This window comes from Bos grunniens, chromosome 5, assembly GCF_055505025.1.
Source record: "Bos grunniens cultivar Pamir isolate PY7600 chromosome 5, Bosgru_T2T1.0, whole genome shotgun sequence".
Classification (NCBI taxonomy): domain Eukaryota; kingdom Metazoa; phylum Chordata; class Mammalia; order Artiodactyla; family Bovidae; genus Bos; species Bos grunniens.
The window spans coordinates 100,306,096-100,332,604 of NC_141169.1; the positions used below are offsets into that span (position 1 = coordinate 100,306,096).

General features: G+C 35.7%; 2 protein-coding genes across 2 annotated transcripts; both read right to left on the bottom strand.

Annotated features, from left to right (window-relative positions):
* Window positions 1-422: 422 nt before the first annotated feature.
* LOC147372719 (killer cell lectin-like receptor subfamily F member 1) lies at window positions 423-8,587 on the bottom strand. Its single transcript, XM_086404132.1, has 7 exons — window positions 8,418-8,587; window positions 7,759-7,857; window positions 7,123-7,176; window positions 5,287-5,391; window positions 4,280-4,422; window positions 1,727-1,833; window positions 423-1,151 (listed from the first exon to the last, which is right to left on the bottom strand). The coding sequence occupies exons 1-7, from the start codon at window positions 8,485-8,487 to the stop codon at window positions 1,049-1,051; spliced, it is 681 nt and encodes a 226-aa protein (XP_086260258.1). The 5' UTR covers window positions 8,488-8,587; the 3' UTR covers window positions 423-1,048.
* Window positions 8,588-17,525: 8,938 nt separating this feature from the next.
* On the bottom strand, window positions 17,526-24,248 carry LOC147372720 (NKG2-A/NKG2-B type II integral membrane protein-like). Its single transcript, XM_086404135.1, has 6 exons — window positions 24,022-24,248; window positions 23,539-23,637; window positions 23,000-23,053; window positions 22,292-22,443; window positions 20,119-20,219; window positions 17,526-19,796 (listed from the first exon to the last, which is right to left on the bottom strand). Exons 1-6 carry the CDS (start codon window positions 24,206-24,208, stop codon window positions 19,679-19,681), a joined length of 711 nt encoding a protein of 236 aa, XP_086260261.1. The 5' UTR covers window positions 24,209-24,248; the 3' UTR covers window positions 17,526-19,678.
* Window positions 24,249-26,509: the final 2,261 nt, after the last annotated feature.

Sequence of the window (26,509 nt, forward strand, 5' to 3'; positions counted from 1 at the left end):
ATGGACCTTTGTTGGCAAAGTAAGGTCTCTGCTTTTGAAAGTGCTATCTAGGTTGGTCATAACTTTCCTTCCAAGGAGTAAGCGTCTTTTAATTTCATGGCTGCAATCACCATCTGCAGTGATTTTGGAGCCCAGAAAAATAAAGTCTGACACTGTTTCCACTGTTTCCCCATCTATTTCCAATGAAGTGATGGGACCAGATGCCATGATCTTTGTTTTCTGAATGTTGAGCTTTAAGCCAACTTTTTCACTCTCCTCTTTCACTTTCACAACAGGCTTTTTATTTCCTCTTCACTTTTTGCCGTAAGGTGGTATCGTCTGCATATCTGAGGTTATCGATATTTCTCCTGGCAACATCCATTAGAGATATACAAATATACCTTTATTATACCACACCTTTATTAAAATTTTTTTCATTTTTTCAATATTAAAGTTAGTAGGACACTAGCAAATGGAATTCTCATACACTGCTAATAGAATGCAAAATGGTACAGCCACTTTGCAATATGGAATCATACCCAGAAGTCTGGACTTGCCAGAGAGCATTCAAGCTATTAGTTGTGGTATAGGTCACAAACATAGATCTATTTATTTTCTTTCTGTTATTATATTGTCTTTCTGCTAAAAAGTAATAAATCAAACAAATGCATATACAATTGATACAGAATAATGTCTTCACTTATTCTTGGCATTAAATCCCAGGTAAAATGTACATGGCTGTGACAACAGTTTGCAAGATTACTTACTAAATCTGTGTAAGTTGAAGAAATTGGCTACACAGTCCTAAGGTTCATGAGAAGCACTGATACTTTTTCACTCTGCCAACCTGTGCTCATAACTGGTGTGATCTGGGATTTATGTTTGAAAGAGGCAGAAGTGGAGGGTCCACAATGTATCTCTACCAAGCTAAAATATAGGTGCAGCCCATAACAAAGCATTCTGAAATGAGAGATACACAGACTGGACTTCCAAGGGTCTGAGTTTTTATAAAGAAATGTTGTTGCATGTGTCTTTGGTTGTTGTTTCATTAGGTAGCAAGACAAGCTACCTACTTCTCACAAATGAAGCGCCTGAATCTGGAACAGTCAGAAGCAGACATCTTTGTTGCTTTAATATATGCACAGTTTCCTTCGTTTGACTCAATCCAATCACTTAAAATAAAATAAAGCATATAAATAATGTAAAATAGACATTCACTAATGCAAACATAAGAAATATTGGTTCAAAGTTAAGGTATATATATTTTTTCTTTCCTTACAAGAAACTATCCCTTGGTGCCCTAGCCTTTCCTAAAGCATACTTTATAAGGATTATAGCAACAAGTTGCAAAGCCTCCCTCTCTATATATACTCATTTTCTGAACTTAAATTCTTTGTATGTGTGTGTCTGTATGTACATGCAATGCTCATGTGTGTGCTAGTCGCTAAGTTATGTCCTCTTCTTTACAACCCCATGGACAGTAGCCTGCCAGCCTCCTCTATTCATGGGATTTCCCAGGCAAGAATATTGCAGTGCGTTGCCATTCTCCAGGGGATCTTCCTGATCCAGGGATCAAACCTGTGTCTCCTGCATTACCAATGGATTCTTTACCACTGAGCCACCTGTATATGCCCATATACGTAGGCATATTTGTCTATATATTGAAAGTGTGCATTTCCCTATATACTTTTCAAAGTGTAAACTAGAATATGGAACTTTTTATTTACTATCTATTCTAGAGACTTACAATTTTGGAAAAGGCATTGACTTATCTTCCCATGTCCATTGATTTCTGGTTCCTTTACGAGATAATCCAATCCAATAGAAATAGGATAGTCTGCTTTGAATGAAGTTCTGCAATAAAAAGAGATATATTCTATGAGAAAAATGTCTTTTCATAATTCTGAAATGAAATAATAATCTTTTTAATATTTTATTATTTTGAGTAACAAATAGTATCAAGATCAATTTCATCCTGATTCTGTTGAAATGATAAAATAATAGAATCTTAGTTATATTTATTAAATATAGTGACATAAATGAGACATAAATTAACACTGTCTTAGCTTACCTATCTTTTTTTTTTTAAGATTTTTTGGATGTAGATCATTTTTAAGCTTTTATTGAATGTGTTGTAATATTGCTTTTTTTTCTAATTTTATTTTATTTTTAAACTTTACATAATTGTATTAGTTTTGCCAAATATCAAAATGAATCTGCCACAGGTATACATGTGTTCCCCATCCTGAACCCTCCTCCCTCCTCCCTCCCCATACCATCCCTCTGGGTTGTCCCAGTGCACTAGCCCCAAGCATCCAGTATCGTGCATCGAACCTGGACTGGCAACTCGTTTCTTACATAGTACTGCTTTTTTTATATACTTTTGATTTTTAGCCGAGAGGTATGTGGGCTTTTAGCTGTATAACGAGGGATCACATCTGTACCTTGTGTGTTGAAATGTAAAGTCTTAACCATTGGACCATTAGGGAAGTCCTGTACATATCTTATTTAATCTTCAGACTAAAATATCTTAATTTACTTTCTAAATTGACACTTGTAGCTCAAGAAAAAATTCTGAGCAAAATTGGTTGGTATTTTGAGGTCCAGGTATGAGAGATGTGAGGTTTTTACCAATTTCATTTAAATTGTTTTTCAAAATACTGTGCTTATTTTTTGTGAAGTGAGCATCTTGAAGAAGTGTCCTTATTCTACCAGATGAGATGTTTACATAGGTATCTGGAAATTACTTGATAAGTACAAATGTAACTGATGTTCATCTTGTAACTTAATTTTTACCACATTTATGCACATATATTGGGATTTCCCTGATGGCTAGTGGTAAAGAACCTGCCTGCTAATGAAGGTGATGAGGATTTGATCTCTGGTTCTGGAAGATTCCCTGTAGAAGGAAATGGTCACCCACCCAAGTACTCTTGCCTGGGAAATCCCATGGACAGAGGAGCCTGGCGGGCTACAGTCCATGGGGTCGCAAAAGAGTCGACATGACTTAGCAACTAAACAACAACAAACAACAGCAATGTACATATATTATCTCATGTGATCTTCCTAACATATGTTGGAAAGAAAATATAACCAGTTTTATTACAAGCAAAGTAATGTGTGAGAGGGAATTAAAGAGAGAGTTTCTGACTATAAATTCTGTATTTCTCTATTCTGCTTTAGTTTTTACCCTTAGTTTGTTTTTATTTTCCTTTGTTTCTTTCACCATAGAGAATATGGCAAAAACTTAGTCTCTCTACCCAGAAAAAAATTACGCACATACCATCTATTCATAAGATTTGACATTCAATTTTATGGTTTTCATAGATGATCTTAATTCTTGATGAAGATATCCTACATAAAAGATTAGGGCTTCTAGACTCTAAAGCTAATTTTTGAGCCCACCAGGCTCTCCTGTCTATGGAATTCTCCAGGCAAGAATACTGGAGTGGGTTGCCATTCCCTTCTCCAGGGGATCTTGCTGACCCAGGGATCGAACCCAGGTCTTCTAGGATTATGAAATATTTACTTCAATTTTCATGGTAGTTAGTATGAGTTAAAATTTAATATGAGTTTGAATTAATTGATCCTCAATTTTAAATTCATACTAAGTCTTCCTTTTACCCTAAACTCAGTGATATTGTACTTCTTGATTTTGTTGGAGGTAAAATGACATTTTTTTCAGGGAGAAGCTACATTTCCATGAAATTATCAGTATGAAAATATAATTATCTCTGATAAAATGAAATATTTTAAAAATAATTTTTTCCTAATTGTTTCATGTTCCCTTTTACATTTGCTCTACTAGAAAAGTTCTAACTGTGGGTGAGTTAGATGAATTAAAGGAAATTCTAATTTCATTTCTACTTGTATTTCTGACCTTAAGATGAGAACTGTCTAGATCTGAATCAACTTACAACTGTAAACTATGGACACTCAAATATTATCAAGCATTCAGATTTAGCTAACAGGACTTCCCCCATGGTCAAGTTGTTAAGAATCTGTCTGGCAATGCAGGGGACACAGCTTGGATCCCCAGTCCAGTAAGATTCCACATGCAACAGACAGCTAAACCTGAGCACTTCAACTACTGAGCCTGAGCTTTCGAGCCCATACTCCACAACAAGGGAAGTCACCTCCACAAGAAGCCCTGTCACCGCAGTTAGAGAAAGCCCACGGGTAGCGAGGAAGACCCAGCACAGCTTAAAAAAGGAAAAGATGATTTAGGCAACACCTAACGGGCCAGATGGCCAGATGAATAAGATGAACACAGGGTGAGATGGAAAAAGAAATACATCACCAGTTCTTCCTTATCTTCTATCTTAAGAAGTGTGGAGTCCATTTCCTTGCAGCTTTTTTTACTTTCTTCAAAGTTCTTCAATTCATCCGAAAAATAGTAACATTTCTGTCCACAACACGAGCATTTACTTTTACATTCCTTTCCTTAAAAGCAAAAGATATTCCCCGGAGACCATTCAGTGTGTATCTTGAAAGGAATGCTCTGGAACTTAGCTACTGAGGAACCCTTTCCAGTCCTTGTAAAACCATTGATTTCGTGAGATGGATGGACTTCATTTCTAAGTTCCTGGCCTTAGGGAGATGACTTACATCCCTCCAAATCTATGCATAAGACTATTAAAATTCTCTAGGATATATATCTTAGAAAATTGATGTTTTTTCTCACAATCTCTACAGATAGGAGGTCACAGGGGAAAACAACTTCTTTGTATTCTGTAAAAGAAAGAATGTGAAAGTCACTCAGTCATGTCTGACTCTTTGTGACCTGTGAACTATACAGTCCATGGAATTCTCCAAGCCAGAATACTGGAGTGCGTAGCCTTTCCCTTCTCCAGGGGATTTCCTCAACCTAGGGATGGAACCCAGGTCTCCCGCATTGCAGGCGAATTCTTTACCAGCTGAGCCGCAAGGGAAGCATTCTCTAGACTAAGTCAAATCTATAGGTACAGAGCTGATCTTAAATTAGCATTGATACACTTACCTAGTACCTAATCTACATACCCATATGAGAGCATATAATAATGATTAGAGAATGTGCTAAAGGAGATGTAGAATTTTTTGGTAGAAAAAAATATTATTTTGAGAAATGGTGATTTAAAAGAATATATCATGTATACAGAAGAATCTAACTACTGGGAAAGACGAGTATTTTTTTTCTGAAATTAAATAAAATGAAAGTTGGACTTCACAGTTGGCTGAATCTAAAATAACATCCAAATTGATCAGGTTATCAATTGACTGAGAGAAGCAGAGAAGATACTTGTTGGTCTCAGTCCTTTATCTACATACCTGTATTAAGTGGTTTCTCTTTGAAAGTCATGTTTTTAGATGTGGAATTTTCTTGTGTTCCATTGTCCAATGGAGGCTCTGGAAATCCACCCTGGAAAACTTTTACTGTACATTATTGAAGTGAAGTGAAAGTAGCTCAGTTGTGTCTGACCATGTGCGATCCCATGGTCTATACAGTCCATGGAATTCTCCAGGCCAGAATACTGGAGTGGGTAGCCTTTCCCTTCTCCAGGGGATCTTCCCAACCCAGGGGTCGAACCCAGATCTCCTGCATTGCAGGTGGATTCTTTACCAGCTGAGCCACAAGGGAAGCCCAATAATACTGGAGTGCGTAGCCTATCCCTTTTCCAGGGGACCTTCCCAACCCAGGAATCAAAATAGGGTCTCCCGCATTGTGGGTGGATTTTTTACCAACTGAGCTCTCAGAGACATCAGTACATCATTAGCTCTAGGAAAACATAACATGGGGCAGACTAAAAGCTATAAATTAAAATTTAAAATGTCAGTTAATGTTCAGGAGTTTTATTCCTGTGCTTTTTAGGGAGATAAGACTATAAAGGAAGACGCAAATTACATCATGAAAAAGCCTTTAGGGATGCTAATGTAGTTGGATTTTTAAGGTAAAATCCTAAGAATTACTCATTGTTGGCATTGTGATCTCAATGCCAGCAATGAGTAATCTGAAAATAGCATTTTTGTAGAATTATTTACAACAGCCAAGATATGGAAACATCATAGGTGTCCATTGACAATTGAATGGATTAAAAACTTGTGGGATACACACACACACATACACACACACACACACACACACATATATGCAGATACATACAATGCAATATTCAGCCACAAGAAAAAAGGAAATTCTGCCATTTGCAACAACATAGATGAACTTTAAGGACATTATACTAGGTGAAATAAGTCAGATAAAGACAAATATAGTATGCGTCACTTATTTGTGGAATCTAAAAAACTGAACTCATAGATACAGAGAGCAGAATGGTAGTTTCTACGTGCTGGGGAGCAGAGAAGGAGGAGAAATGTTCAAAGGGTACATAATTTCAGTTATAAAATAAATACACGATGAGTATCTAATGTACAGGATTGTGACTGTAATTTAAAATAATGTATTCAATACTTGAATGTTGCTGAGAAGATCTTAAATATTCTCACCACAAGAGAGAAATGGTGATTATGTGGCTAGTGGTAATCACTTTACAATATACGTGTATAAAATCAATGCATTGTATACCTTGAACTTACACAGTGTTATGTGTCAATTATAGCTCAATAAAGTTGGGAAAAAAAAGAAAAATGTTCCATATAAATTAGATCAAAATAATAAAATATCCAGAAATATATTTAACTAATATGTGTAAAACATATACTTTAAAAACAAAATTGTTAAAAATCAAAGATTTAAATAAAGGGATAGAAAGATGTATCATATTTCCCTTATGTCACATGTGAAAATTAACTGAAAATGGATGAAAGCACAAACATGAAGTAAAAACAATGCTTTAGATAGCATAGGTGAAAGTGTGATCCTGGATTAGGCAATGGTTTCTTAGATATGATACTAAAAACCTCTGTTTTCAAATAACAGTATTTTTTATCTCTTACAGCAGGATAAAATTAGAGTCAATTGCCTATAATGGATATGGTGATCATATTGCTGCATAGGGTAAAGCCTCTCTTATAATGATTATTTAGGAATATTTGTTGCCTGATTTTATAATTTATGTTCTACCCCAAAATCTATTTCTATCTTCACTAGCCTAAGAGAGAGATAAAATACAAACTATATTTATATTAGAAGTTTGAATCATTGTGTACCTTTCTGAAGCTTTGTTACCAGAGACGACTTATTCTGTTCTGATATTTGGGTACCTAGAAAAAAAATGGAAGTAATCTTTTAAAATATTAACATTGATTTAAATAAATCATAATAGTTTTAGTTTTTAGTTTAAACATGGTGTTTGTAGGATTTAGGATGATCTGGAAAATATTGCTTTAAGAATAATTAATGAGGTAATGAAGACTGCTGCTGCTGCTGCTGCTAAGTTGGGTCAATTGTGTCCGACTCTGTGCGACCCCATAGACAGCAGCCCATCAGGCTCCTCTGTCCTGGGGTGTGTATATTTCAAAAACCTTAGAGAAGAGACTCAACCACCTCTTACAATACTTGGTTCAAGCAATCTCAAGAATTAATTTGTTTTTCTCAATAAGGTGTTTCAGTTTCTTAAAGTATATCTTTGAGTTATGAAATCAGAAAATATCTATGTATATATTTAATTTCCCTACAATCATTCTGTAATTTATACTTTGCTCAACTCAGAATAACCATTCAATACTTAGGCTAAATGCACACATTAAAATAAGAGTTCTATTCCATAATAATATGACATTTTAGAGGCACCAATGATCATTAAAATGAAAGGTTCAATTATAATCTTTCAAAACTTGACTTACGTGGAATAAAAGTTATCACTCTCACTATAGTATATATCAAGACAAAACAGACGATTCCCAGGATCACAACAATGAGCTTCTCTCGAGCTGATGGTGAATCTGCAGGGAGAGAAAAGGAAACACTGAGAAAGGAGTGATGGAGACAGTTATTTTAGAACAAAAGATCCCAAATCCGTAAGAATTCAAAGACATCAACTTGGACCCCAAAACAATATCTACCATTGCAATCCTCTTCTCAGAATATACCATTCCTTTTTCAGCAAATATAAGGCTTCACGAGTTATAGATCAAAGACTACAAATTACAGCAATGCCTGGGTAGGTAGTCTTAGAGGAGGGCATGGCAACCTTTTCCAGCATTCCTGCCTGGAGAATCCCCATGGACAGAGGAGCCTGGCGGGCTACAGTCCATGGGGTGGCAAAGAGTTGGACACAACTGAGCGACTAAGCACAGCACAGCACATATGTCATATTAGAATATTGTATTTCAAACTCCAGGTCTAAGTCTCATTAATAAAATCATGTAAGTGGGTAAATGCTTTACACTTGCAGGGGTAGTTCCTGTCATTCCATTGACATAATGAAAGGCAATTTGAAAGTTTAATCCCACGTAGGTTTTCTCCTGCTCAGCTGCTAAAATTGATCTTTTCAGGATCTCACCTCTCATTTGCTGTCTCCTGGTGTCCTTAACCAGACTCGGCTCTGAGTAGCTTTCCTTTTGGTTCTTCATCTCTGTGGCTGTTTAATGTCAAGGATGTTGCTCTATGGAAACTTCACATAAGTAGTTAACAAATGGTGTATAAAATCACAAGAAGCCTTGAAAGGTTAAACTGGGTGATGTGTGAGATCAGTTAACAGCACTCATTTAGCAGCTGAGCAAATACAAGTTGGTTCTCATTTCAGTAGACCTTTAGACAACTGTTTCATGGTAGAGTAAGTAGTTTTAAAAACAGTATTTGGTGTTTGATAACCAAGAGTGGTGAGAATGGGTGGGAGGTGAGAGGGAAACTCAAAGGAGGGGACATATGTACACCTATGGTTAATGTATGCTGATGTGTGACAGAAATCAAACCAATATTGTCAACCAGTCATCAATTAGTTAAAAACAACTAATTCTCTGTATGACATAATGTTACTTGTTTATTGGAACAATGAAAATTAGTAGATAACTGAAAAAGTTCATAAATAGTAATATCCTGATGAATTGAAAGTCAAAATTCACAGAAACACTTGAAAATTGTTATAATATCTTTGTTCAAATTAAAGTCCATATTGGAAAAACTTGCACCAATTATATAGGTAAGTTTAAAATCCATTAAAAGTTAAAGACAGCTTTCTATGATGAGGGAATAACAGTATTGGCATATATGGTACACTCTGCATTAAACTACTTTAATAGGGACATTCATTAATGAAAATGGAATGAGATGCTATCAAATAATTCTATTTTGAGTGATTGTGGAGCTCTAAGAAATCATTAAAAATTAAAGAAATATTTTATATGTTAAAAATGGTACATGACATATTAAATTCTCCAAAAGAGTTTATCATATAAAGACAAAACAATGTTAAAATGTCATTAAATACTTATTTTACATGAGTAATTGACAATTGACAATGGCTAAGATATGAAATCACAAAATGATAAGGAAAAGCATACATCATTTATGGAAGAACAATGTTGGTACAAACTTCGAGGAAGATCCTGAGGCTGTTAAGTCAATGAGGGAAGCTTTAGTTGTATCAGCAATTATAAGAAGTCAACAATGTGCCTTAAAAATTCAGTCAATGGATTCTGTAGTCAGTGCAATCTACAATTAATTCTGGCTTTGAAATTTACAATGTATGACCATTAAAAATTATTTAGTATTTAGCAAATGAGTTTACTATTATAAAATGAGAATAAAAATATGTATGATATAAAGCATGTAAAACACCTAATATTAAATTTGCCTTTTATTTTATTTCTTATTTTAATGCAATTGCCATGGTATTATTCATATCAGGCAATATAATTTATTAGACACAAATCTCTGTGTTAGTGTGATTTATCTTTTTTCAAATTTATGACCAAGTTTTTATAAAGCATTTGATTGTATATAATTGAGTTAATCCAGCATTTTACTGGAGGTACCATATTCTGATTTTTACTTTAATTAGACCAGTGAAGAATTTTATTGGCCATTCACAATTCTATGAATCCATTTTAAGAACCTATTTTTAAGGGCTGAGTTAAATATTTAATACTATATCTAATTATATGTCCATTGATGACAAAATACAATGTTAACTGTCCCTTGTCCTGATGCTACTGATATTCCATCTTAAATTGGATTGATTAAGAAACTCAGTTATACATGAAAGTTTTCATTTGAATAATGTCTGCAGGCAAGAATTTGAACATTTTAAGACATCTTCCTCAATACTTCATATTTTATTCTTATTTTCTCCCAAAACTAAAATACCCAAATATCAAATACAGATACGAATATCTCTTTAATTTGTTTGCTTAGCAATTGTCCCTAAGTCGAACCACATTGGCATTTGTAATCTCCTGCTAAATGAGATGAGGAATTAGGAAGGAGAGGGAAACACATACTTTCTACAGGCCAGAGTCCTGCCTCTTCCGTGAGTGGCCAGGTTACTGTGAAAATCAAACAATGTCTGTGGTCTTCACAGACTGCCCTGTGAAGGCCCAGAGTGAAACAATAGTGGAAAAAGTACACTTCTTATCACCGAGTCACCGATACAGGAAATTCTTACCCTTGGGTATTTTGAAGACAGTTTATCTCATCACACAACTCCAGAATATAGGAGACTTTGGATATGTAGTGTATCAGTTAGTTTGTTCTTTGGTGAGTTCTTCTGAGAATTGATTTCACTTTCTAAAAGATATAGGGGGACAAAGGACATGATCACCCCGCTGTTAACTTGCTTTCACTTCATTCATCAATGCTGAATCTACTCCTTGTCAAGAGTAACTTCAATGTTTAAGTTTTACTTTTAGATAAGTTTGCTAAATCTAGGCATAATTTATTTCTTTTCCTTATAATCTCATTGTGTCATTTCTATTATAATAGAGGAAATCATAATTCCATTAATAGTACGTATTTAAGGATACTTGTCCCTAATTCAGAAGAGTTACTACATTTTAAACTTTTTTAACTGTCATCTATTTTTTGTCTTTCTAAAATCTAGACAAATGGAATATAAATCTGTAGTTATCTACCAATTTATTGTTGTTGTTCAGTCGTGAAGCCATGTCTGACTCTTTGTGACTCTGTGGACTGCAGCAGGCAAAATTTCCCTTTTACTATCTCCCTGAGTTTGTTTAAATTCACGTCCAGTGATGGGCTTCCCTGGTGGCTCAGATGGTAAAGAGTCTGCTTGTGATGCAACAGACCTGGGTTCAATCCCTGGCTGAGGAAGATCCCCTGGAGAAAGAAATGGCAACCCACTCCAGAATTCTTGCCTGGAAAATTCCATGGAGAGAGGAGCCTAGCGGGGCTACCGTCCATGGGGTCATGGAATCAGACATGACTGAAAAGACTGAGCACACCCACGACTACATGTCCATTGAGTCAGTGAGGTCATCCAGTCACATATTCCTCTGTGGCTCTCTTCTCCTCTTGCATTGAATCTTTTCCAGCATCAGGATCCTTTCCAATGAGTCAGCTCTTTACATCAAGTGGCCAAGTATTGGAGCTTCGGTTTCAGCATCAGCCCTTCACATGAATACTCAAGGTTTATTTCCTTTAGGGTTGACTGGCTTGATCTCCTTGCTGTCCAAGGAACTCTCTCCAGGACCATAGCTGGAAAACATCAATTCTTTGGCGTTCAGCCTTTATGGTTCAACTCTCAAATCCATACATGACTACTGGAAAAACCATAGCTTTGATTATATGGAAATTTGTCAGCAAAATGATATATCTGCTTTTTAATATGCTATCTAATTTTGTCATAGCTTTACTTCCAAGGAGCAAGCGCTTTTCAATTTCATGGCTGCAGTCATTGTAGACATTGATTTTGGAGCCCAAGAAAATGAAATTTGACACTGTTTCCACTTTTTCTCCGTCTATTTGCTATGAAGTGATGGGACTGGATGCCATGATCTCTGATTTTTGATTGTTGAACTTTAAGCCATCTTTTTCAGTCTCCTGTTTCACCTGCATCAAGAGGCTCTTTAGTTTCTCTTCACTTTCTGTCATTAAAGTGGTATCATCTGCTATCTGAGGTTGTTGATATCTCTCACTGCAATCTTAATTGCATCTTGTGAGTCATCCAGCCAGCACTTCATATGATGTACTCTGCATATAATTTAAATAAGCAGGGTGACAATATCCAGCCTTGAAGTATTTCTTTTCGAATTTTGAACCAATTGCCATTCCGTTGTTCCATGTCCTGTTCTACTGTTGCTTCTTGACCTGCATGCAGATTTCTCAGGAGGCAGCTAAATTGGTCTGGTATTCCCATCTCTTTAAGAATATTCCACAGGTGGTTGTGATCCACACAGTCAAAGGCTTAGCAGAGTCGATGAGGCGAAAGTAGATTTTTTTCTGGAGTTCCCTGGCTTTCTCTATGGTTCAATGGATATTGGCAATGTGATCATCTGCCTTCTCTGAATCCAGCCTGAATATCTGGAAGTTTTCTGTTCATGTCCTGCTGAAGCTTAGCTTCAAGGATTTTGAGCATAATCTTGATAGCATGTGAAATGAGTGCAATTGTAGGAAAATTTGAACATTATTCGGCATTGCCTTTCTCTGGGATTGGAATGAAAACTGCCCTTTTCCAGTCCTGTGGCCACTGCTGAGTTTTCCAGTTTGCTGGCATATTGAGTGCAGCACTTTAACAGCATTATTCTTTAGGATTTGGAAGTTCAGCTGGCATTACACCACATCCACTACCTTGTTTTTAGTAAGACTTCCTAAGGACCACTTGACTACACACTTCAGAATGTCTGGCTCTAGGTGAGTGACCACACCATTGTGGTTATCTGGGTTATTAAGAGCTTTTCTGTACAGGTCAGTTCAGTTCAGTTCAGTCACTCAGTCGTGTCCGACTCTTTGTGACCCCATGAATCGCAGCACGCCAGGCCTCCCTGTCCATCACCAACTCCCGGAGTTCACTCAGACTCACGTCCATCGAGTCAGTGATGCCATCCAGCCATCTCATCTTCTGTCATCCCCTTCTCCTCCTGCCCCCAAGCCCTCCCAGCATCAGAGTCTTTTCCAATGAGTCAACTGTTCGCATGAGGTGGCCAAAGTACTGGAGTTTCAGCTTTAGCATCATTCCTTCCAAAGAAATCCCAGGGCTGATCTCCTTCAGAATGGACTGGTTGGATCTCCTTGCAGTCCAAGGGACCCTCAAGAGTCCTCCAACACCACAGTTCAAAAGCATCAATTCTTCGGCACTCAGCCTTCTTCACAGTCCAACTCTCACATCCATACATGACCACAGGAAAAACCATAGCCTTGACTAGACAGACCTTTGTTGGCAAAGTAATGTCCCTACTTTTGAATACGCTATGTAGGTTGGACATAACTTTCTTTCCAAGGATTAAGCGTCTTTTAATGTCATGGCTCTAATCACAGGTATTCTGGGTATTTTTGGCACCTGGTAGGCTGCAGTCCATGGGGTTGCTAAGAGGCGGACCTGACTGAGTGACTTCACTTTCACTTTTCACTTTCATGCATTGGAGAAGAAAATGGCAGCCCCCTCTTGTGTTCTTGCCTGGAGAATCCCAGGAACGGGGGAGCCTGGTGGGCTGCCGTCTATGGGGTGGCACTGATTCGGACATGACTGAAGTGACTTAGCAGCAGTAGCAGCAGAATGGTTAGTCCACGTAGAGCCAAGATAAATACTCAAAATACTAAGAGTATTTTGAATTTACTGTTTATCATATAAAATGTTTTTGTGACTAAATCTAAAATGGCAGTACCTAGTGACCTAAGAAATATAGATAAATTACATGTCCATAGTAATTGTGATATTATCCTTCTAACAAGATGGCTAGATGGATTCATTTCTAGGAAGTTTTTTAAATGGAGGGAAATTTCCAAAATTACGAAATAACTCTGTGTAAAGGAAACATTTTAAGGTCTTATAATGAAGAAACTATTATTCTAGTTGAAAATTTGGATATGCAGATAGGAACGAAGAACTGAAGAAAAGAACTTATGTGGATATATCCAAATAGATATTGACAGGTAAAATAGTAATGGTAAACTATCAAATTGTAAATATATGTTTGTATTAGAATTCAAGGCAGCAAAAATGGCATGAGCAGTGAAAATAGTAGAGAGAAATTATGTCTTTTCGTTGTTTCATGAAAGTACAAAAATATGAACTTACTGGAGTATTGAGTAAAGAATGCATGCTGTAAAATGTAGGGCACTTATAGAACTGCTGCTGAGTTGCCTCAGGCGTGTCAGACTCTGCACGACCCCATAGACAGCACTCCACGAGGCTCCCCTGTCCTTGGAATTCTCCAGGCAAGAACACTGTAGTGGGTTGCCATTTCCTTCTCCAGTGCATGAAAGTGAAATCGCTCAGTCATGTCCGACAGCGATCCCATGGACTGCAGCCTACCAGGCTCCTCCATCCATTAGATTTTTCCAGGCAAGAGTACTGGAGCGGGTCGCCATTGCCTTCTCTACCTATAGAACTAAGACATATTAAATTTATAAATTCTTATAAAAGAAAGTTAAAAATATTTATTGTGAAAGCTAAGAAAACAACATAATGTAGAATTCAAAGTAACATTATACTTAAATATTAACTATATGTACTTACATATAAATAATGTATGTAAATAGAGCATATAAATCCTAAATTCATATTAAATATACAGGGAATAGCTTTCCATTTAAATTTTAATAATGTTTATATTTTAAAATATTTTGTTTAACACAGCTATGTATGTAAAACAGTTATTTTAATAACTGCTGACTTAATGAGCCATATTATTTTATAAAAATCCATGAACAGCAAAGTAAAAACACAAACTGCTTTAGTTAATGTACTCTCACAGTATAAAGCAAGAACCACGTTACAAAAGATGGAGCCTGTTTAATAATTGTATATTGAGTATCTAAGCTATTAGCAATTAAAAAATGTATGTACTGAATAGCACAAGGTCAACACAGATTTGAAAACCATGCATAAATAATCATAAATGGAAATTTAAACAATTTATCTCTACTACTTATCAAGCAAGCAGATATAGCAGTAGGCAATAGAAATATCTAAGCTAGACAAGTAACCAGTACATATATGAACACACACACATACACTAACATAGAATATTCTTATTTTTTAAGTTCAAATGAACATTTCCCCAAAATTTGCTATATATGCCTAAGCAAGAGACTTCCAGAAAAACACCTTCTGCTTTGACTATGCCAAAGCCTTTGACTGTGTAGATCACAACAAACTGTGGAAAATTATTCAAGAGATAGGATTACCAGACCGCCTGACCTGTCTCTGGAGAAATCTGTATGTAGGTCAAGAAGCAACAGTTAGAACCAGACATGGAAGAGCAGACTGGTTCCAAATTGGGAAAGGAATATGTCAAGGCTGTATATTGTCACCCTGTTTATTTAACTTCCATGCAGAGCACATCATGTGAAATGCCAGGCTGGATGAAGCACAGCTGGAATCAAGATTGCTGGGAGAAATATCAATAACCTCAGATATGTAGATGACACCACCCTTATGGCAGAAAGCAAAAAACTAAAGAGCCTCTTGATGAAAATGAAATAGGAGAGTAAAAAACCTGGCTTAAAACTTAACAAAGCGAAGATCATGGTAACCAATCTCATCAGTATATGGCAAAGAAATGGGGAAACAATGGAAACAGTGAGAGACTTTATTTTTTTGGACTCCAAATTACAGATTTGACTGCAGCCATGAAATTGAAAGATGCTTGTTCCTTGAAGGAAAGCTATGACCAAACTAGACAGCATATTAAAATCAAAGACACTACTTTAAGGTCTGTCTACACAAAGCTTGGTTTTTCAGTAGTCATGTATGGATGTGAGAGTTGGACCATATAGAAGCTGAGCACTGAAGAATTGATGCTTTTGAACTGTGGTGATGGAGATGACTCTTGAGAGTCCCTTGGGCTGGGAGGAGATCAAACCAGTCCATCCTGGGGAAAATCAGTCCTGAATATTCACTGGAAGGACTGATGCTGCAGCTGAAACTCTAATACTTTGGCCACCTGATGGGAGGAACTGACTCACTGGAAAAGACCTTGACGCTGGGAAAGATTGAAGGCGGGAGGAGAAGGGCACAACAGAGGATGAGATGGTTGGATGGTGTCACCGAGTCGATGGACATGAGTTTGAGCAAGCTCTGGGAGATGGTGATGGACAGGGAGGCCTGGCATAGTGCAGTCCATGGGGTTGCAGAGTCAGACATGACTGAGTGACTGAACTGAAACCTTACAAAACCATTATGGTTTTTACGGATGTTAAACAGACAATAAAGCTGTATTATAAGAACTTTTTACAATCCATATGAAATAGAATGTCTAGAAAATGCAAATTAACAAATGTAGTACAACAACCATAAACCTGTATAAGCTTAACATGTGTTAAATATATTAGGTTCACTGTACAAACCTTCCTACAAAAAATTCTAGGAGCTCCAATGGTAACAGTAGTGAATAATAACACTTAAAACTTTGCCAGGTCTTTCACCATAAAGCAGAGTCTTCCAAAGAGCCTTGATAACAAAACATGTCAAGTTACATAATATCAATGGACTCAGTCCAAACTCTTTGTGATAAATGGATGAAGAAAATCATCTTAATCTAAATATGATATATGCAGTGATTTTTCAAAGGAAGAAAATACAGAATGATTTTTGTGGTTTTATTTCAAGAATGCATAATTGGTCAACATTTGAAGGAAAGAGATATTTCAAAAACATTAAAAATTTTCTCATTTCATTGAAAGAAAATAACAAAATGGTAACATGAGTGATTGCATACAAAACCTGTAAGAATTTTTTGAATACTATGGAATTGCTTTTATGTTAGAAAGGTATATGAAAAAACCTTTAAAAAGACCTCATATTTGAGCGATGAAATATTGAAGTATTTTCCCCCAGTATAGGAAGGATACTTATAAGACCTTTACTGTATCATCTGTTCAACATTGGAAATAAAAGGCAATTGGGTAAAAATAAGTCAAAAACAAGAAGGAAAAAAAAAAGAAAAGAAAAACAAGAAAAAGTTATTGCACCTGGAGGGAAGAAATAAAACGTGATTATTCAGAGATGCGATATCTATTTACATAAACAATCCAGAGGAATATATATTTGAAATAATAAAATTAATACCTACAATCAGAGAAGTCATTGGGCATAATTCTATTTGTAGCAGCAACAATTACTACAAATTTAAAAACAAAATTGCTATTTACAAAAGCATGGCTATGAAAAGTCCATATTTGTGTGAAATTTCAACGTTGGAAACTATAAAATATTCTAGAGGGATTTCGCTGGTGGTCCAGTGGTTCGGATTACTTGTTTCCCGGTGCAGGGAGTGGGCGTTCGATCCCTGGTCACTGAATCAAATTACCACATGCTGAACAGTGTCACACAAAAAAATAATAAATAAAAATTGATCAATAAAATAGGGAGAATTTAAAGAAAACCTAATTGATTGGAAGGATAAAGCATGAATATTGACTGGAAGGGTCAATACTGTAAGACGATTATCTTCAGAAATTATTTTAAAGATTAAATGCAGTCCCAAAGCAGTTATTTTTTAAAAAGTTTATTGAGGTGTAATTTACAGAACATAAAATTTATCCATTTAAAATATATAACTCCATGATTTTAAAATTATTCACAGTTTACGAACGTCACTATTATCAAACTCTAGAAAGCATTCATCACTAATCAATTTGCAGTCTTTTCCTATTCTGTCTCTTCAGAACTCTTAGTAATCACTAATCTACTTTTGGTCTCTTGACTCCTATTTTTGATATTACATAGAAATGGGCTCACACAGTATGCAACCTTTTAGAAGTTTGAATGCCATAAACATACTGTTGAGCAAAAAAAGTGAGACAAAAGTAACGATACCTATATTATTGGATGTGTATATGATACTTCAGTGGGGTTTTCCAGGTGGCACTAGTGGTAAAGCAACTGCCTGCCAGTGCAGGAGATGAGGGTTTGATCCCTGGGTCAGGAAGGTCCTCCAGGGAATATGAAATGATAGCCCACTCCAGTAGTCTTTTTTTTTTAATTAATTAATTTAGTTTAATTGGAGAATAATTACTTTAAAATATTGTGGCATATTTCTCATACATGGACATGAATCAGCCATAGGTGCACATGTGTTCCCCCATTCAGAACCCCGCTCTCACCTTCCTCCCTCCCCCATCCCTTGGGTTGTCCCAGGGCACCAGCTCTGAGAATCCTGCTTCATGCATCCAACTTGCATTGATCATCTCTTTTATATACGGGAATATACATGTTTCAGTGCTATTCTCTGAAATCATCCCACCCTTGCATTCTCCCGCATACTCTAAAAGTCTGTTCTTTACATCTGTGTCTCTTTTGTTGCCTTGCGTATAGGATCATTATTACCTTCTTTCTAAAGTCCATATATGTGCATTAATATAGTGTATTGATGGTTCTCTTTCTGATTTAGTTCCCGCTGTATAATAGGCCTCAGTTTCATCCACCTCATTAGAACTAATTCAAACGCTGGGAAAACCAGTCAACCATATGCAAAAGAATGAAACTAGAGCACTTTCTAACACCATAAACAAAAATAAACTCAAAATGGATTAAAGATCTACATTTAACACTGTTGCTGCTGCTGCTAAGTCGCTTCAGTCGTGTCTAACTCTGTGGGACCTCATAGACGGCAGCCCATCAGGCTCCACCGTCCCTGAGATTCTCCAGGCAAGAACACTGGAGTACGTTGCCATTTCCTCCTCCAATGCATGAAAGTGAAAAGTGAAAGTTGGACACATTCAGTCGTGTCCGACTCTTAGTGACCCCATGGACTGCAGTCTACCAGGCTCCTCCATCCATGGGATTTTCCAGGCAAGAGTACTGGAGTGAAACTCTTAAAACTCTTAGAGGAAAACAGAGGCATAACACCCTCTGACATAAATCACAGCAAGATTCTCTATGACTCCCTTGTAGAGTAATGGAAATAAAAACAAAAATACAAATGGGACCTAGTTAAACTTAAAAGCTTTTGCACAACAAAGGAAACTATAAGCTAGGTGGAAAGGCAGTCTTCAGAATAGAAAACAATAATAGCAAATGAAACAACTGACAAAGAATTAAGATCCAAAATACATAAGCAGTTCATGCAGCTCAATACCAGAAAAATGAACAACTCAATTAAAATGGGCCAAAAACTAAACAGACATTTCTCCAAAGACGATATATAGAAGGCTCATAAAACATACGAAAAGATTTGTAGCTTTCTCATATCACAATATCACTCATTATTAGAGAAATGCAAATTAAAAACACAATGAGGTATCGTCTCTGCCGGTCAGAATGGCCACCATAAAAAAGTCGACAAATAGCTGGAGAGCGTGTGGAGAAAAAGGAAATCCTCTTACACTGTTGATGGGAATGCAAACTGGTACAGCCACTATGCAGAACAGTGTGGAAATTCCTTAAAAACCTGGGAATAGAATCAATCCAGTATTCTTGACTGGAGAATTCCTGGGACAAAGAAGCATGACAGCCTATAGTCCATGGGGTCTCAAAGAGTCAGACACAACTGAACAAATGAGCACACATAAATATATTTCAACTGTTTTTGAAAAACATTCATTATCAGAAAAAATAATATAATTCATTTTAAAATGTATGCAATCAGAATATTATTTCCATTTCATAAAAGGTCGTTACCCAACAGCATCCAAACTCATATTTTAATTCTCAAGCTTGCGCTTGCAATGATATACATTTGGAAACTGACAGTCTTCTGCTCCAATGCCCCATAAAGATTGTACAGCACAGTTATGTTCACCAGGTATATTGTCTGTTATCCTGTTATGGAAAAATGCATAAAACTGTTATATTATATGAAGACAATTCATGAAACAATAGCATTTTCTGTGTAACTGTAATACAAGATATTTTGAAAATGGGTAATGAAGTCTTTAATAAAATTTCAGTAAGAGCTTGTTACTAGGAAATCGGGCTACAGAGTGGTCTATTTTTCAACATTAGTATCAACATTTTATTAACTTTCAATATCTTTCTTCAGCTTTCTATAATTTGACTAAAACAAGTGTATTCGTATTATTTTAAAAAATATTTCTTTTTTGTATTTTTCCTCCTCTATATAGCATTCTTTTTACAAACTTACTGTAGTTTGCAAGTTGAACCATTTAGCCACTTCCAAGGATGACCGCGGCCTTCACGAAAGACTTCAATCCACGATACAATTGATAGGGACATCAGAAATTTCTAGCCCAAAATAAAGAATTATCATTTAAATAGTCATTATGGAATGTTTTTGTTAATTTTTAAAATGCAAGTCAAAGGATGTGTTCTTTCATAGCATCTTTCATTCTTTGAACAAATTGAGCATGTTAGATTCTAATCTAACACTAAAAAACATAAGAGTTGAAAGTTCGAAGTTTTAATAGTGCAATAAATATTAACCAGTATCTGTACTTTTGATTCAAAATCAACTCAACATTATACTCATCAGTTTCACTGTGTTCTAATATTAATAAGGAAAATTCCTTTTATTTTGACAGCCATTTAATAAAGGGAATATTTACAAAGACATGAATTAGTTGTAGAGATCCCACAAAAGAATACACCTTGCATAACAACTTGGGGATACTTACAGCTGTGAACTACATCTGACATTAAGCCTAAGGATTAAGAAAGTGGAGTAATTGAATAAGTGCAATGAGGAAAATTCTGATTCATATGATTTCATTTTTCCTCATGTCAAAACTCACATAGCAAGGCTTTAAATAAGTCTTTAGATTCCATGACATTCATTTTTCTGGATATTGTGACGATATCAATGGATTTCTCTACTATTATATATTTCTCAGAATTTCAGTTTTAGAGGGAAATTAAGGAAATGAAATTGAGAAAATAAGTGACATGAGAGCCGGATTTGGTTTTCTGAGCCTGACACCATTCTTTGACTAGATAAACCCCAAAGCCATCTGTTTCTGTATTGGTGGAATCCAGTGGACCAGACAAGGGGTCAGAGACTCATTTCTCTCTGCTCCTCCGCTAAGTTCAACTGTAAACATGGGAACTAGTGAAAGACACGAGAAAGGAGAACTCTGAAAGGTGGAAAGAGAAGGGTGATGTGGCTTGAGACTTCCCAGCAGCCCTACTCCTCTGTAATCGCTAATCACTTCTCCGTGATGAGAGAACAAGGTGGGAGGTGAGGGAGTGACAATTAGGGGCATCTTGTATCTCCCCACCAACCAGGTGAAAGTGACCTAGGCCTCTTACTTCCCAAACACCCAATATCTAACCTGGCTTTTAGGGGTGGCACAGGACAGCCATTCCTCCTGTGTGTTGAGAGAAGTGTGTAGGCAACACCAGGTTAGTCTTACAAGATCCGTCAGGACACTTACTAACAAGGAGCAGTCAGAGAAATTGCCTCTGTTTCCTCCACTGAGAGACACTAGGGTTGGGTGAAAGGGGTGGGAGTGGGACCAGCAAAGGGGATGTCTTGACTAAAACTACTGAAGCTAAGAAGCCTCTTTATCCCTGAGGGTGTAAGACTTCATCTCCACCCAGCGGCATTGGAAAGAATGGATCTTCAATGTTGAATTCACACAATGAGCTGTGGAAATTTACAAACTTCACACAAATGCAAAAAGTTGGAGGAACTGCAAAATATCATATGGCAGTGATGAGACAGGGACAACCTGTATGATTCCATGTCCTGGAGTAGAAAATGGCAACCCACTTCAGTATTCTTGCCTGGAAAATTCCAGGGACACAGGAGCCTGACAGGCTGAAGTTAATGAGGTTGCAAAGAGTCAGACACAATTGAACGACTAAGCACGAACATGGGATTCCATGTATAAGATTCAAAAGCAACCAAATAGATTCTATAGTAACAAAAGTCAGGACAGTGACCAAATGAAGAGGTGGAGAAGTGATAAGATATTACAGAGGGGTGGGGCTGCTGGGAAGTTGAAACTTCTATTCCATGGTCTGATGTGCAATTACATAATTCTATAGGCAAAATTATATGTTTATTTTCCTTGATGTATGGTAAAATTAGATAGCACAGTGTATTTTAGAATTTAATAGCATTTGTAGAAGCATGGTTTTCTATGAAAAGCAAGAACCAGAAATTACCACACATGCATGAGTGGTATAAAAATGTAAACAAAGTATCATAAAGTTATATTCCATTGTTTAATGGAATACTAGCAGACCTTAAAATAAACAAGCTACAAATATGTACAAAAGCACAAGTGAATTCTAACAAATATAATGCTGACTAAATGAAGCCTTTAGCAAAGTGTTGGACACATTTAATATCTTACCGTTTCCTCTTCATTATCTATATAAAGCAGAGTAGAATTCTTAGTAGCACAGAATATCAAACTCTCATTCCACGATTTTTTTTCCAAACTAGTATAATAGCAGTTGTTGGAATATGTAAACCAGTCTTTTGGACAATGACCACAATGACATTCTGAAGAAAGATTATGAATTACTATTCAAAAATAATTTGAATTTGGAAAATAAAAATTAACTTACATATATGCATAGATATAAACATATGTATACACACACACACACACACACACACACACATATATATATATATATATAAAATAACATATCTATGCATCCTCAAGGCTGGTACATATAAAACAAATCTCATTCATGCATTCATAGAGAGGGTCTGTCTTTAATATATGTCCTCATATAAAGGAAATACATAGAAATGTCTACTCTGTACATGTCCTAAAAATCAAGAAATGAAACTTCTCTTTTAGAATAGCAAAATTAATTGTCTCTTATCATATTGTAACAGGAGGAAATTCCAGCCAATTGCCAACAATGGATATGGTGATCATATTATTGCATAGGGAGAAGCACTCTCCTATAATCATTTATTTATGAATGCTTATTGCTTGATTTTATAAATTATGTTCTATCCCCAAATCTATTCTTATTTTCACTAGCCTAAGATAGAGACAAAAATGATATGTATTCATATCAGAACTTTGAAAATCATTATGTACCTTTCTGGAGCCTTGTTATGAGAGAGGAGTAATTCTGTTCCTGTATTACAGTAGCTACAAAATTAATCATTAAAAAGTTAATATTGCTTTAAATGAATCATAATGATTTTAGTGTATGAGCTTGAGAATTCAGTTTATTGTTTAGAATTAGAGTAATCTGAAATAAAACTGATTTAGCAAGAAAAATTAATTAGGTAATGAAGACTTGATGAAAAAAATATTTCAAAAACCTAACGGAACAAACTTCACCACGTCTTACAGTATTTGCTTTAAACAGTCTCAAGAATTAATTTGTAATTCTCAATAAGATCTTTAAATCTCCTAAAGCATGGTTTTGAGTTATGAATTCAGAATATACATATACATGCTCTCTGTAATTCTCCTGTGTTGTATATTTCTGACAAATTAGATACACTGCATTTGTTCTAATTGCATGTATTTTAATGATAGGTACATTCTATAATATTATGAAATGTTTAGCAGCACTGACCATCAGTAAAGTGATAAATTCCCTTACAGTTTTTCAAAAACGTACTTACAAGGAGTAACAGTGATCACTGTCACCACAGTGGAGATCAAGACGAGGCAGATGATTCCCAGGATTCCAGCAATGAACTTCTCTGGAGGTGATGGTGAACCTGCAGGGACAGAAAAGGACACAGAGAAAGGAGTGATGGGGACAGCTGTTCAGAGTTTACATACACAAGAACCCACACGAACACAGAGTTATGGATATAAACTTGGACCCCAACCCATTTTGACCACTGTAGTCTTTCTCTCAGAATATACCATTGCGTTTTCAGCAAATATGAGACTACATGAATTGTTGATCAAAAACTTCAAATTATAGTAATGCCGGAATAAAAGTAGTCCTCCGATTTCACATCAGAATCCCATATCCAGCTTTAAGTTCTGTTCCTCAAAGTGAAAAATACGTGAGCTTATCCCCTACTCTTCCTCCACACCTCTGCACCCCACTTCACATCCTGGAACAGTTGCATGTGTGTCTAGTAAGTGTTTACCTTTGGAGCGGTAATTCTTGTTGTTCCCATGAAGATTCTGAGAAGCATTTTGAAGATTTAATTCTACATATGTTAATTCCTGCTCAGTCATTGAAATCGAACTTTTAGAAACCTTAGGTTTTCTTTTCGGCCTGTTTGAGTTCTTAACTCCCTTCAGTTCTGCATAGGTGGCTTCTTGGTTATTCATCTCTGCAGCTGAGTGAGATCAAGGACTATGCTTGAAGTGAACTGAAGTTGAGTGGTGTATGTGAGATAAGCACCCTAGTACAATGACACAGGCGGGGCAAAGTGCTTAGTGCTCACTTTGCAGCTGAACAAACTTAAAGCCTGGTAAATTCCTTACAACTTTAAGCAAGTTTTTCACGATAGAATGCTTTTTTGAAAAAGATATTCTATATTTGACACATATATTATTGATTGAAACAGTGAAAAGCAATAAATTAGGGAGGAATAAAGAAGTTCATGAACAATAATATCCTTATTAAGTCAGATTTCATGGAAATATTTTAAAACCATCATAGTGCTTGTGTTCAAATTAAAATGTTCTGTTAACAAGAGAGATTCACCCAAATTTATGATAATTTTGAAATTTAATAATGGTTACAAACAGTTTTTAAAGATGAGGAGAGAGTAATGTTGACATATACAATAATTTCCTACACTAAATTACATTATTTGGTGACTTACATTTATTGATGAAAAGGGATAACAAATGGTCTTTATTTGAAATGGTTGAGGAGTTCTGAGAAAGCATTAAAAACTGAGGAAATGCTTCATATATTGGAAAGTGTTAATGACACATTAAACATAGAGAACAAAGTAATATGAAAAATAAAACAATAGGAAAGACTAAAAAATACTTATTTTACAAAAGTAGTTGATAATTGATTTAATGGCTAATATCTGAACCCACAAAATGATAAACATGTATAGGTCACTTATGGAAGAACACTGTTGGTTCAAACTTGCAGAAAAATCTGATAGATGTCCAAGTTAGTAAAGGTCATTTTAGCTGTATAAGTGATGGTAATTACTTATAAAAAATCCAGATAACATAATTTAATAATTCAGACAATTGATGCAGTAGTCAGAAATATCTGGAAATTAATTATGACTGAAATTTATAAAATGTGGCCTTCAAAAAGTTATTTACTATCTGGTAACCTATAGTATTAATATAAAATGGAAATAAGTTTATGCAATATATAACGTGTGTAACACTGAGCACTCAACCTGGAATTTATAAGTTCTCAGTAATTATCAGTTTTAATTATTATCTTAGTCATCATTTCTATGGTACTATTTCTGATTTATATCAGCCTTTAATTAGTATAACATATCATTTATGCAATGTTTGATTTTTAAAAAATACTTTAATTATGACAATTAAGTTTAAATTAGCCTTTAGATATATGGCAAAACCAATACAATATTGTACAGTTAAAAAATAAAATAAAATATATTAAAAAAAAAGAAGTTAGTTCATCTTTAATTTCATTAAAAAATTAGGGTTTTTTTAATTCAATATAAAACATATAGGAGGAATTATGTTTGGCCTTTTGCTATATAATGAATTCTTTCCAAGAATCTGTTTATAGATGTTGAGCAAAATATGTATAAACGTATTATTATACAAAAAGCTTACCATCTACTGATTATAAAATCTGAAACTAATTGTTCCCTATCATGAGGTCAATAAATTTCACTTAATATTATATCCACAACCAAATATGCATGCGTGTATTCACTTGACTAGCGTTCTGCAGACAATAATTTGAATACTTGGAGAAATCATCCAATATTTGGTATTTTATGGTTATTGTTTATACCAAATTATTAAAAAAAACCAATGTTTTACTTTGATTTTGTTGTATATTTACTATAGCTCAGTTGCATCCCCTCTAACATTTGTTAGTTCCCACTAAGTGAGACTGTCTAGCAGAGAGACAGGAGAGGAGGGACACATACCTTCTGTTGGCCAGGAAGTTGTGCATTCTTTAGTGTGCAGATCAGGTTACTCTCTAAAAAGAGACCTGCTATAGCTGGTAATGAAAGGAGAAATTTAAAAACTTACAACCGGTCAAGATAAGCAGTGTCTGTGACCTTCACAGGCTGCCCTGTGAAGGCTCAGAGTGAAGCTAGAATGGAAAATATTGATTTGTCGTCAATGTGTCACTTCAGGTTTGAACAGGAAATCCTCACACTTAGGCGAGTTGAAGAGAGTTTAGCTTATCACACACCGCCAGAAAATAGGAGACTTTGGGCTCCAATTAAAAGGACAACTGGACCTCTAGTTGTGTTATTTACATTTTCCATTTTTAAATGCCTCTGAGGAATTGTTATCATATACTGTAAGATCCCTTAGATCTGATAAACAAAGTGCCTGAAGAACTATGGATGGAGCTTTATGACACTGTATAGGAGGCAGTGGTGAAGATCATCCCCAAGAAAAAGAAATGCAAAGAGGCAAGATGGTTTTCTGGGGAGG